Source organism: Gossypium hirsutum, chromosome D04, assembly GCF_007990345.1.
Source record: "Gossypium hirsutum isolate 1008001.06 chromosome D04, Gossypium_hirsutum_v2.1, whole genome shotgun sequence".
Classification (NCBI taxonomy): Eukaryota; Viridiplantae; Streptophyta; class Magnoliopsida; order Malvales; family Malvaceae; genus Gossypium; species Gossypium hirsutum.
In genome coordinates this window covers 3174427-3186370 of record NC_053440.1, presented here as the reverse complement: position 1 = coordinate 3186370, position 11944 = coordinate 3174427, and the positions used below count along the sequence as shown (strand labels likewise).

At 34.8% G+C, this 11944-nt stretch overlaps 1 protein-coding gene across 1 annotated transcript; it reads right to left on the bottom strand.

The window, feature by feature from the left end:
- Nucleotides 1–4639: 4639 nt before the first annotated feature.
- On the bottom strand, nt 4640–11455 carry LOC121216235 (phospholipid-transporting ATPase 1). Its single transcript, XM_041091689.1, has 7 exons — nt 9173–11455; nt 8765–9071; nt 7301–8009; nt 7084–7207; nt 6735–6954; nt 5940–6398; nt 4640–5107 (listed from the first exon to the last, which is right to left on the bottom strand). The coding sequence occupies exons 1-7, from the start codon at nt 10680–10682 to the stop codon at nt 4888–4890; spliced, it is 3549 nt and encodes a 1182-aa protein (XP_040947623.1). The 5' UTR covers nt 10683–11455; the 3' UTR covers nt 4640–4887.
- Nucleotides 11456–11944: the final 489 nt, after the last annotated feature.

Here is an 11944-nt window from a genome sequence, read left to right as displayed (position 1 = left end):
GATGAGTAAAAAACAAAAGATTTCTATTTTAAAAAAACACATCAAAGATGAAAAATGCTTTCTATATGGGTAAAAAAATTATCCAATCAATAAAAAGTTATGTTGAGTAATTGATGGTGAAAAAAAAAACCCAGAAAGGTTTAGTCAAATACCTGCAATCAATGATGAAAATATGACAACCTTGATTCAAATACAACAAATGGTTGGGTAATCGAAAGGCCTAACTAATCGATGATGAAACAAGGTTTCTTTCAGTGAGATGGTGAAGAATTTCTCAGATAATTGGGCAATCAAAAGGGTTTGGCTGAAGGGTGGAATCGAAAGCCTTATTCGAACAAATGTTGAACGATGGAAATGAGACTGCTGAAAGGATTCAATGTCAATAAAATAAAATCAAATATGACTTTTGTTCTTCAAGAATAATCCAAGAGGTTTTTAAGCATTTGAAAATATTTTCTTTTCCAATCGATTCGGTAGATGGTGGAAAATATTTATTTATTTTTTGTTATTTTAATAAATGATATTTTTAATTATATTTTCCAAGGAGCCAGGTCAACACGAGTCAAAGGAGTATTAGGAGTGCAACATGTGGCGGCGCACGAGTGGCCAGTGCTGCTACGTTAGCAAAATCTTAACAATGTTGGGCTCACGTATCAAACTAGTAGACGAAAAAAAAGTTCGGGTACCAATCTGGGACAAAAAAAATTATAGATACCAATTTGGGAGAAGTGAACAAATTTAAATACTAATTTTATTTTTAACCCTTTTATATTCAATTTTTAATTAAGACTTTCATTTATAAAACATGCACATATTATCACATACAAATTTCCTTCATTTAACAAGATGGTATATTAACATAACATAATTATTCTTATTAAAATCATAATTTGTACACATTTACTTATATCCAATCATTTAATTAATGAGTTCATGTCAACTAAATTTTACCATAACCCATTCTTACTTAATATAACATTCCATAACTAAGGCCATTATCCCATCTTATTATTTATTTTAACAACTTTCAAGACATTACATCAAATATACATTATGGTAAGGTATGAGTATCCATGAGCTTTCCAACACTTATTTTCTTCCTTATTTAGCTTGAAAACCCCATTTCTCACCATTATCACATAATCCCATATTCATGAAAACAACAAAAAGTTAATATATATACATATATATATGTGCTTCCAAAGGTTTCTCAAATATTAAGCTTAATGAAGTAGAATACATCATCACTTTTCTTGTTGAAGCTTTCTCTTTTTAGCTTACTTTTTCACACTAGAAATACCATAAACCCTAGTTGAAATTTGAAGATTGAAGATGAACTGTAGCTCATGAAAGATTTTTTTGATGGCCTATGACGAGAAATTAATGTGGGTGATGAGATTCTCCAAGAAATTTCAATGGAAAAGCATGAAAAATGAACAAAAAAGAAGAGAACTCCATGGAGAAGAATGCTAGTGGGCAGCAGCAAAGGTAGGTTGATGGGGGTTTCTTTTTCTTTCTTTTGTTTCCTTTAAAAATCATGCAAATGGCCCCCAAGCCCACATACAAAATTTCAAGCATAATATTAATATATTTTATATTTGTCCAAGTCTGACCCGGACCGAAATATGAGCTTAAATTTTGTCCAAACTCGCCTATATTTGCAAAAGACTAATCCAATCCCATCGCCAAATAGCATTTATATTGCTATTTCTTACTCACAAGATCTTTGATTTATGGCTTCGAAAATAAATTTCAAATTTTACATCTCAAAACTTTATAAAATCATGAGTTTATAGATCATATTTAAGTCATATAAATTTAACATGCACCGTCATAAATATACACATTATGACCTCGATTTTAAATATATGATTATCACGTTATATATACTCACTAGAAGATTTCATACCAGAATAGTGATCTTATTATACAAACCAATGCTTTCCCCTATTCTACATTGGCTAGAAAAATTAACCATGCATATGACTTATTTCATTTCTAGTCAAAATCACTTTTAATCCAAACTTTATAGCATAGAAAAAAATGTGCAATCATTTTTAAAACTCATTTAGTTTAAGGTCATTTAACAAAAACAGCCACCATAATTATTTATATTATATGATCATGTACAAACTTTCATTTTTAGCAATGAAAATAATGTCTCATCGATATCATCCAAATACTAGTTACTAATATCATGATTTGAATAAACAAATAATTCAATATCTCAAGTTAAATATATATCATGAAAAGGAAATATTTTTTTTTTACCGAAGAGTTTCACTCACAAATTGGATGGAATGAATTAAATTTCAATTCTTCAAACTTTTTTTTTATTTATAAAACATTAATAGGTACCTCAGTGACTCTTTAAAAAAGATCACTTTTTAAGTTTCAATTTTTGATTTCAAGAAACCATTCATTCAACCTTTTACAAGTATTCGTTGGACCTAGTGACGCAACTTTTCGATTTGGGAAGGCTCACCCGAATGGTCATAATGCTTTTTGTTGAATAGAAGCATGTTCAACTAAATTTTGAACAATGTCATTACCATTCAAAATGAAAACAACTTTTCGATCCATTAATAGACCCTTTTCTAAATGTGCATTTTCGTTCAATCTTCTTTCTTTCTTTCTTTTTTTCTTGCAAGATATATAATATATATTACAATGAACTAACATTTGATTTTTTTTGTCAAGTAATTGATGCATGAGACACCTACATCTTTTGCATAATGCAATTCAATAAACACAACAATTGAAATCTAATTATGCAATAAGAGTAAAAAAAAATGACATACCTTTTTTTGTGAGAAAGATATTTCTAAATCAAAATTTGACAAGATGATTTATTGTCATGCAACCACAATTGCCAGTATCCATCTTCATAGTACCATGCTTGTAGTGGCATGTGAATGTGTGGTGAACAGACAAGTCTTCTTTAATTTTTCATAGATTGCGAAAATAGAACCTTAAAATCATTGGTGTGTGGGGATAAAAATAAACTTATGAGAAATTAGTGAAGGTTTCAAGGCGTGTAACAATATCACTTTCTTTAAGGTTCTATTCGCCCCCACCTATATTATGTGTGCAAAAGAGTTACTGGCAAATGAACCCTTGAGGATACAGTGAAGCTCAATGACTATCTACGTTTTACACTGACGGAAACAGTCTACTGAGTACTGAGCAGAGCATAACAAGAATTTATAAAGAATTTTTGCAATAATTCTTTATAGAACAATCTAGGAGTATAAAAGATGGTGAGAGAAATGGAACAAACTTTGTTTATATGTTTTGGGTGTATCCTACAAATTCATAGGGACATAACTACTCAAATGGATAGTCATATCATTAGCAATAAAAATATTTATTCAATAGATATCTACTTGAATAATTATGACTATTTATAACTTATTCATAGGACATAACTTTTGGTTATTTATAACTTTTTATTTGTAACTATTGAAACACTATATATATTTTAAAAATATTCCAACAAAGATGGAACTCAAAATTGTTATCGGAGATGTTTCATGAAGTTAGATTGGGATGGCTGACTCTTTAGCAAAATCAGGATGCATTTAATCAGAAATGTTTTATGCAGCTTGGTGACTACTCATACCACCCTGTTGTTGCTTTCGGTGCTTGCTGCTTAGCTTTACTATGCGACTTTTCCATGAGTTGCTTTCTGTTTTTTTATAGCTTTCCTTTGGCCTTGTATTCAGTGGTTTTCCATTTAGTTTAACTTTGTGGATACCTAGTACATTGGTTATTGGTTAAATTCCACCATTCATTAAATTAAGAAAAGATGAGAAATATTTGGTTATTGGTCAAATTCCTTCATACATTAAACTAGGAAAAGAATTGAAAAGAAAAATGCCACAAGAAGTGAGATTAACTTCAACATGTATAAATTTTATTAGTTTTATACAATTTTTATAATTAGTTTTATACAATTTTTATAATTTTTTTTCAGTTATGAAAATATTTTTAGGAAAACATATCAAACAACAGAAAATATTTTGCACAGAATCATTCAAATACTAAAAATGTTACATTTTCTAAAAAATCAATCCATGAACGGTACGATTGGCCCAGAGAGACTTCTCAACTTACAATTTGCTTGACAAGTGGACTCACTCATTAACCGCCACATCAGATCTCAACTATCACGTCCCATCTAATATTACTCAAGGCACGTCATAACGCTACTTTACTTAAACCTATGGCACCAGACCTATTGACCACTTACCCCCGGCCCACTAATAGTGACCCGACACGTGATACATCAAGACAGGGTATAACATGTAGATAAGCCTCATGGCTTAAGATTGGATGCAAGCACCCTACATATCCTCTTTTACGATCTCACTCCAAGCTGTCTTCTTCTCCCTATCTTTTACTCCAACCACCCTACTAGATGACTCTTTCACTCTATCCTAAAAAGGGTGAACTACCTATCTCCGCCCCCTACTCTTTGAATCAACAAGTTCGAAAACACGTCAATGACGATAGTTGCCATCATTGACGATTCCAATGTACAAAATATACCAACTAATATTGGCGTTTCTAACGAAAATTAATTCAGAATTAAAGCAAATATGAACATACGAGAGAACCATGAATGGACAACAAAAAATGGCAATCAAACTGTATTCATTGAAAACTGCGTGTATGTTTCTGTGTATGATTTCTTTGTCTGTAAACAAGGCTAATTTACATTCATTTTATACAATAAAAAATACAAACCTAAGGTATATTAATTCTATCCTTTGGATAGCAATCAATGAAAATCTGACGATGAAATTTAATACTCTGCAGAAGCCTAAAGAGCATGATACTTTACAAGAAAGAAATATGGTCAAAAGAAGGAACAAAATCACCTTATCATCGCCTTTGATGGTCCAAGATCGGACTCATTTCTACTTCTACTGCTGCAGACTGATTCTGAGCCCAAAACTTCTCTGCTTCCCGTGCAATCTGAACATCGCAAGGTGCGTAAAACTGATAAAGAACTTTCACGACAAATCGAGGTATTAGTGCAGTGACAATGATGGCAAGTAAACAGCACCAAAACAATCTGGTTTTCGCAATTTCAAAAATAGCCCTGTCAAAACAAATAATAGGTTGCCAAGGATCAGAAACTATACGCAAGCAAATTTAACTAACTTCAAATGAATCATTTACTAAAATGCATGGTTGGCATGCTAATTTATGGCAACTCATTAGCCTTATAATGTAGAATCAATTGCAGACAGTTCTTATACCATTAATTATTGCCATCTTCCTAAGGCCTAGAATATAATAACCTATATTTACTCGAACTCAGGTATGTGTTGGATATGAGTATGTATCTGACATGAGTATGTTCAACTTTTTCTAAGTTTTTCCATGTATTTGGTGGGTCCTTGGAGGATCATATCCTCATACCAATGTCTGAAAATATGTTCGACATGGGTACTTAAAAAAAATAGAGTTGGAACACCATAGATAATAACCTCATGGCTAGAGCTAAGAGCACGGAAACTCTGAAACTTGGGGACAACGATATTTATATGCACACATACACCCCAAAGCACATCTATATGTTACATGGAGGTAACAAAGTAAACTCGAACCTTAAAACCCGTCCAAGAGCCCAAACGTAATCTAAGTCGAAATGAATAAAGCGAAAGACTCAGACACAAAGAATCAGAGATAACCTGATCCCTAAAAAATCCAAACCTAAACCTAAAATAACTCACCCAACAACACCTATTTGCCACCTCTATATGAATGCACTAGTATATATATTTTTGTATAATACTTTTGTTGTATAGCAAGTAAGGAAAAATAATAACGTTCTTAGATATGTTAATGTGGAAAGTGTCAAAAACTATTATCTTGACACTATTCACCTACATGCTTAATTAAAATAAATCTGAAGTAAAAGAGCTTACCAGTAACCAACTAAAGATGGTATAGCATCTATAATGATGACGCAAATAAAAGTTGCGATTATAGATCCCCAAATGGCTGCATGAGTTATCCAATTCCATTGGATGACATCCATGGCCAAGTGTAAATTAACCAATATAACTACTGCAAGAGTCCAAAGATCTCCGATACTTGAAGCATCAATGGTGCTGCCCCAGTATGAAAGAAGAGGAATGAAAAAGACAACCACACTTTGGTAGAGAGTATCGAGCATTGTCATCCAAAAGAGTGTTTTGTTATAGCATTCATCTCGGTGCCCAGCCCCATACAGCTGAGGATGCTTTAAAAGTGTGAGTCGACTTAGGTCCTTGTCAAGAATACCGACAACAATTGTAGGCACAGATGTGTAGATTACAGAATACAACACACTGCTCCACTCATTGATTGCAGTGGTCAAAGTGAAACCAGTGAAGAGAACATACCTGCAAAGAACATAGAGAAGTAAACAAGTGCTCATCTATAGGTGAAAATCCGCACTGATTGACCAAAATGCGATTCAAAGTCTATTCCAAAAGTGGAAATTATAATCTTGAACGAATAGGGATAAAAAAATCAATTATATTTATCCTAATGGAGCAAAGGAAGAATTTTACTATACATATGCATATATGAAATGATGACATTTTATTGCCTCAACCCCACTTTTGGCCTAGTTAGGACAAAAAGATACCGTCCCTAAGCCAACCACCTATTGTAGGTTGAATATCGGCAATTAGTACACATGAGAAGATTAGTATCTGGAAAATAAAATAACTCACCAAAATAGAACAAGGACGAACACTGCATTCCTGTAAAAATTGTATAGTATCATGTAGCCCATCCGCTGGTAATTCCAATGCCCATGGACAAACAACAGAGGAACTAAGAATCTGAACTGACCCATTGCAAAATCGGATGCCATTACAGCTTGCCTACCCTCTTGGCCACTGATGCCAACTCCCACATCCGCCATTTGGATCATTGAAACATCATTAGCACCTGTGAAGCATCCAGTAGCATTGCTTAAATCAGCAAAACGAAATCAGTTGAAAATCAAGAGAATGATGATTACCATTCTCTTTTTTTATCGTAAGATTATGATTAGAAAATCAAAAGAATGATGATTACCATCTCCAATGGCAAGTGTCATGTCTGAGGTCCTCTTCTTCACAAGGGAAACGATTCCGGCTTTCTGTAATGGGGCCACCCGACAACACAAAACCACAGAACAATTACAGGCTAACTCGAAGAGCTGCAAGCAAAGATGAATAATAAAGTCACATCATCATGCAGGATAGTAGAAAAGTGAAAAAAACAAAACAAAGGCAAGTTGACGACTCCTTACCCTTTCTTCGAGTTCACTGTCAAGAATATAAACAAGGCTGGTACCATCAATAATCAATGCTACAGGTGTTGAACCGGATCCCAAAGTTCTGCCAGTTTCATTTGTAGTGCCAGACATAGTTGTAAGTTTCTTAGACATGATGATGGCATCTTCTAAACTCTTTCTGCATGATTCCTTAGAGTTGCTGTTAACTATAACTTGTGTCATTTTACTGGTCAACAGCTTTGAGGAGTATCCAATTGATATGGCAGTTTCTTGCTTGTCCCCAGTCAACACCCATACTTTGATCCCAGCTGTTCTAAGAGACTCAATGGCTTCTGGAACTCCTTGCTGTAGTTTATCTTCGATACCAGAGGCACCTAATATGCAAAGATTGCTTTCGATATTGCTTGCAATCTTACGAAGCAATCTGGCTCTACCCATTAAAGCAGTGCTAGCCACCTCAAATGCAGAATGCCATTCCTCAAATTCTGAAGTACTCAGTTCTCTCATCCCAATGACAAGTGTTCTCAAGCCTATTGAGGAGTAAGACTGCAGATGGCCTTCAGTTGCACGAATTATACTCGTATTCAGAGATCTGTCTATGACACTAAACATTGTTGTGTCAGCTCCTTTTACAAACACTTTAACGGACTGGTTTGGGAACCCCAATATAACAGACATCCTCTTCCGATCACTATCAAACTCGTGCAAACCCAAAACATTGAACCTGCATGACCCAAAAAAATTTTATTCAACAATGAAAACTTAATATAAATGAAGTCCAGGAGTACAACCAGCATTCCTTTAATACGATTGTATACTATATAGTATATATACACTTTTCTTCTCCCAAAGCAAGAGAATTTTCAATGCCAGTCCCTAAATATTACAATATCCCAACCTCCAAGTGTCTTGAAATTTAAAAAAAAAAAAAGGAAAGAAAAATGATGATACTAAATTCAAATAGGTATTTACATACATTTCACCTACCTCAGTACTTCGTATATATGTAAAGATTAACATAAAAAAATGCCAATAACCTCAAACAATATAAAACTATGATTAATCCATGAAAAATAAAGTTCATAGAAGTCGATCACGCCCTCTTCCCAAGAAATACTAGTTATTTTCACTTGTGCAGATTAAGAATGTAGTTTTCAAACCATCACTTTATTGTTGCAAAAGTAGTAGAGGAAGCTTCTCCAAAGGAAATATATATACTGACTATCCAGAAAAATAAAGGAAATTCACATGCCTGCTTCATGGTATAATATGTTCCATAAAATTTTGACCCTCCAGAAGTTCCTATCACAATTAAAGCACTCTGTCCAAGCATTTACAGTAAATACCGACACCAAAAACTCAAAACAAATCTAGTAGCAATTCCTGTATTGATGCTGGCAGAGGTTATCACAATATAATGATACAACAGAAATGGTGGAAACAAAACCAAGACGATAGAAGTCAGCACTTGATATTTACCTTTTCCTTTCTCCTTGAATGTCAATAACAATATGGCCAGAGGTTCGCTCTATCAGCATAAATCCATATGCTGCAGCAGCATAAACCAATGCCTGTTCATCTGGAGACTCGCCTTGGTAATCTATCAACCTCAAAGTAGGATCAGGTGTATCCACAATTATTGGCACAATAGTATTGCAAGCTGCCAGTGCAAGGAAGAAATCATGGACATAACTGCCTTCTTTTGTCTCTTTTCCATTCCTAACAAATTGTAGAAGCTCAGGGTCAGTCTTTACTACCATCTTCGGCCTCAAAACCTGCCCATCCGCTAGATAAGAATAAAAGAGTTTAAGTTAGAAAATGCTAAACAAACCTCAAATAAATTTCTTTCTACACAGAAGTATTACCAGAGATAAATTTTTTGTTTACCTTGGACAAAGTAGCCATCTTTCTGATCTTGTGAAGTTGCCTTTCCACCATTGTAATCCACTCCCCAAATGCTTGCACACTGGAATTCCATCTTGTTCTCAGTAAGCGTACCAGTTTTGTCAGAGAAAACATATTTTATTTGTCCTAAGTCCTCATTTATATTCAAAGCCCTACACTGAAATCTTGTATTTGAAGACTCATCATACATCTCAGCATCTCGAATCATAAAGTAAGCCTGACCGACCCGGACTAACTCCATGGAAATATACAGTGAGATAGGAATCATTATCTGAAACACAATTACTGACATGAGGAATGTGAAAAATATTTCCAATCCCCATCCATGATAATTATAATTTTTTTCTTCATCCTCAGAGAAGTCCTTTCTTCTATAAAAGGGCAAGTAATCCAACTCATCCCTGTGGCGTCTCAACCAAACAGCAGCACAGACAGAGACAACTGTACACAAAGCAACAAGAAACAGTGAAAGGAAGATGATCTCCAAGTTCATATGGGTCTCAAGTCGGCTCCTCTTTGATGGAGCCCCTGAGTTGTTAAGCATTGCTTTGGTCTCACTGCCAGCATACACAACAACCCCAACTGCCCAAGTAGTATTTTTGAGCTCACAGCCACGAAGTATAATATTAGAGGGACCAAGGGACACTCGTTTCCCATCAACTTCCATGTTAGCCTGAAACCCATATATGTTCCTGTTGGGTTTCTCGCACTTGATCAGCCCAGAAACATTTTCCTTTTCCGGAATCTTCTGAAGAGTCTCCTGTTTGGCATATCGTGTCTTCAAATTAGACTCTCCATCCAAATTAATAGTCTGCACGTATGCAACTCCTGTCGGTTCACTAGTTGAGAGTAGAACCATATCACAAGGAATAGTTTCATTAGCTTGAATCTTGATTATCTCACCAACCTGAATGTTCTTCCATTTCTTTTGCTGAAATTCATTATTAACCAAAACCAATGCTAGCCTATTATTCTCAATCCTGTCTGCCCTATGGCGCCTGTAGTCCTCGTATGCGTCTTTAACAGCCGTAACAAGAAGGACAAATGCCAATGGCAAAATGGAAGCTGTACGGCCGAATACAGCAAGCTGAGGCAGCTGATTGAGCACTGCGATCACAAGGAAGTATATATAGGCAACTCTATGAAACTGCTCGAACAAGTTCCTAGGCAAAAATGTTAGGATTGAGTACTTTGCGGTCCGAATGGAATTCCCAGCAAACTTAAACCTCTCATTTGTGTTGACAGGATCATTTATATGTACCAACCTAGCATCTTCATCATTGATCTCTTTCTGTGACATGCTATATGTATCTGACTCAGCACCTTGAGATCCATATCTCACAGGCTGTGGTCCCACATCACTAAAGTTCACTTCTCTAATCGAACTCCCTCCCAAAGATTTGGAACGAGCAGAAAAATTACTCCTCCTTGATGAGGAACTTAAGGCAGGTTCAATACTATACAAATTCTCAACAGGGGTTTTTGAGTCCATCCCAGAAACAAATCCAGGATCCCCCTTGTTGAACTTTCTTCTCTAAAATCAGAGGGGTATAAAATAAAGTAACCCAAAAAAAAAAAAGAATTCTAGAGAAACCACTTTTGAGGCTATGATCTATGGACCAAAGACATCTCCAGCAGCTCAAAGGTCAAGAAATAAACAAAATTCACGAGAGATACCCAGAATATGATTTGAAACAAATTTGCTAAAAGACCAAACTTCAGCAACAGATATTAAGAACAAAAAACCAACCCAGAATTCCAATTCAGCAGAGTGAGATACATCCAAAATGATTTACACACATGAACACATGATACAAAAACAAGAACAAACAAGAAAGAAAGGAAGGAAGGAAGAACCTTGAGTTGATGATCGTGGTGGGAATATAATTTAAAAGTAACTTTAGCAACAAGAAATTGAAATTGAAAGGGATGAGAGGATATCTGTACAATGAAAGGGAGAGGGTGGGGTGAGGAGGGCTGCTTTGTAATCTGTTGTTGTTGGTGTAAAGGCGTGTTTGAAAGAGGGAAATGTCCAAAGTCAAAGGCATTTGCAAATGGAAAGGAGAGGAGTGGGAGGGCGGCTTTTGCAATGAAAGAGTAAGGAAGAGTCTTCATGGGGTGGCGACAAAGGAAGGATCAATATTCAAAACCCAACCATTTTTCTCATTTGACAATCAAGTCTTGAAGATTGCCTAAACCTGGTCTACACGTAGAAGAAGGTTCTTCGATAGTGAGAGAAATTCAATATCTTACTTTTTCTATTTCTAGAAAGTCTAGGGGCTCACTTTGATTTACACCGTAATATTCCTATTTCTACACGCTTTGAATCACTGAATTTTCTTACGTACTCTTTTTATTTACTTATATTTAATGTTTTCGGATAAAACAAGTTAAGAAACTTAAATGAAATTAAAATAATAGAGTTTCATTTGTTATATAAATAATAAATTTATCCACCCCTCCTACATAGAAATTTTGATTTTTTTATATAAATAATTTTAATTATTATTTAATTAAGAAAACAGGAAAATTATATACGAAAATGATCCGTTTGTTATAATACCCGTCAGTGCCGCCGGTTGGTGCCCCTTTTCCTCCTAATTATGACCCAATCATCAGTGTTTAATTTTTTTTTAAAACACTGTCGATTGGGCCATGACTAGGGGGAAACGAGGGTGTCGCTAAGAATGTTCAAACTTCGGTTAAAACAGAATTAATTGACCGAACTGATCTAGTTCGGTTAATCAGTCGGTT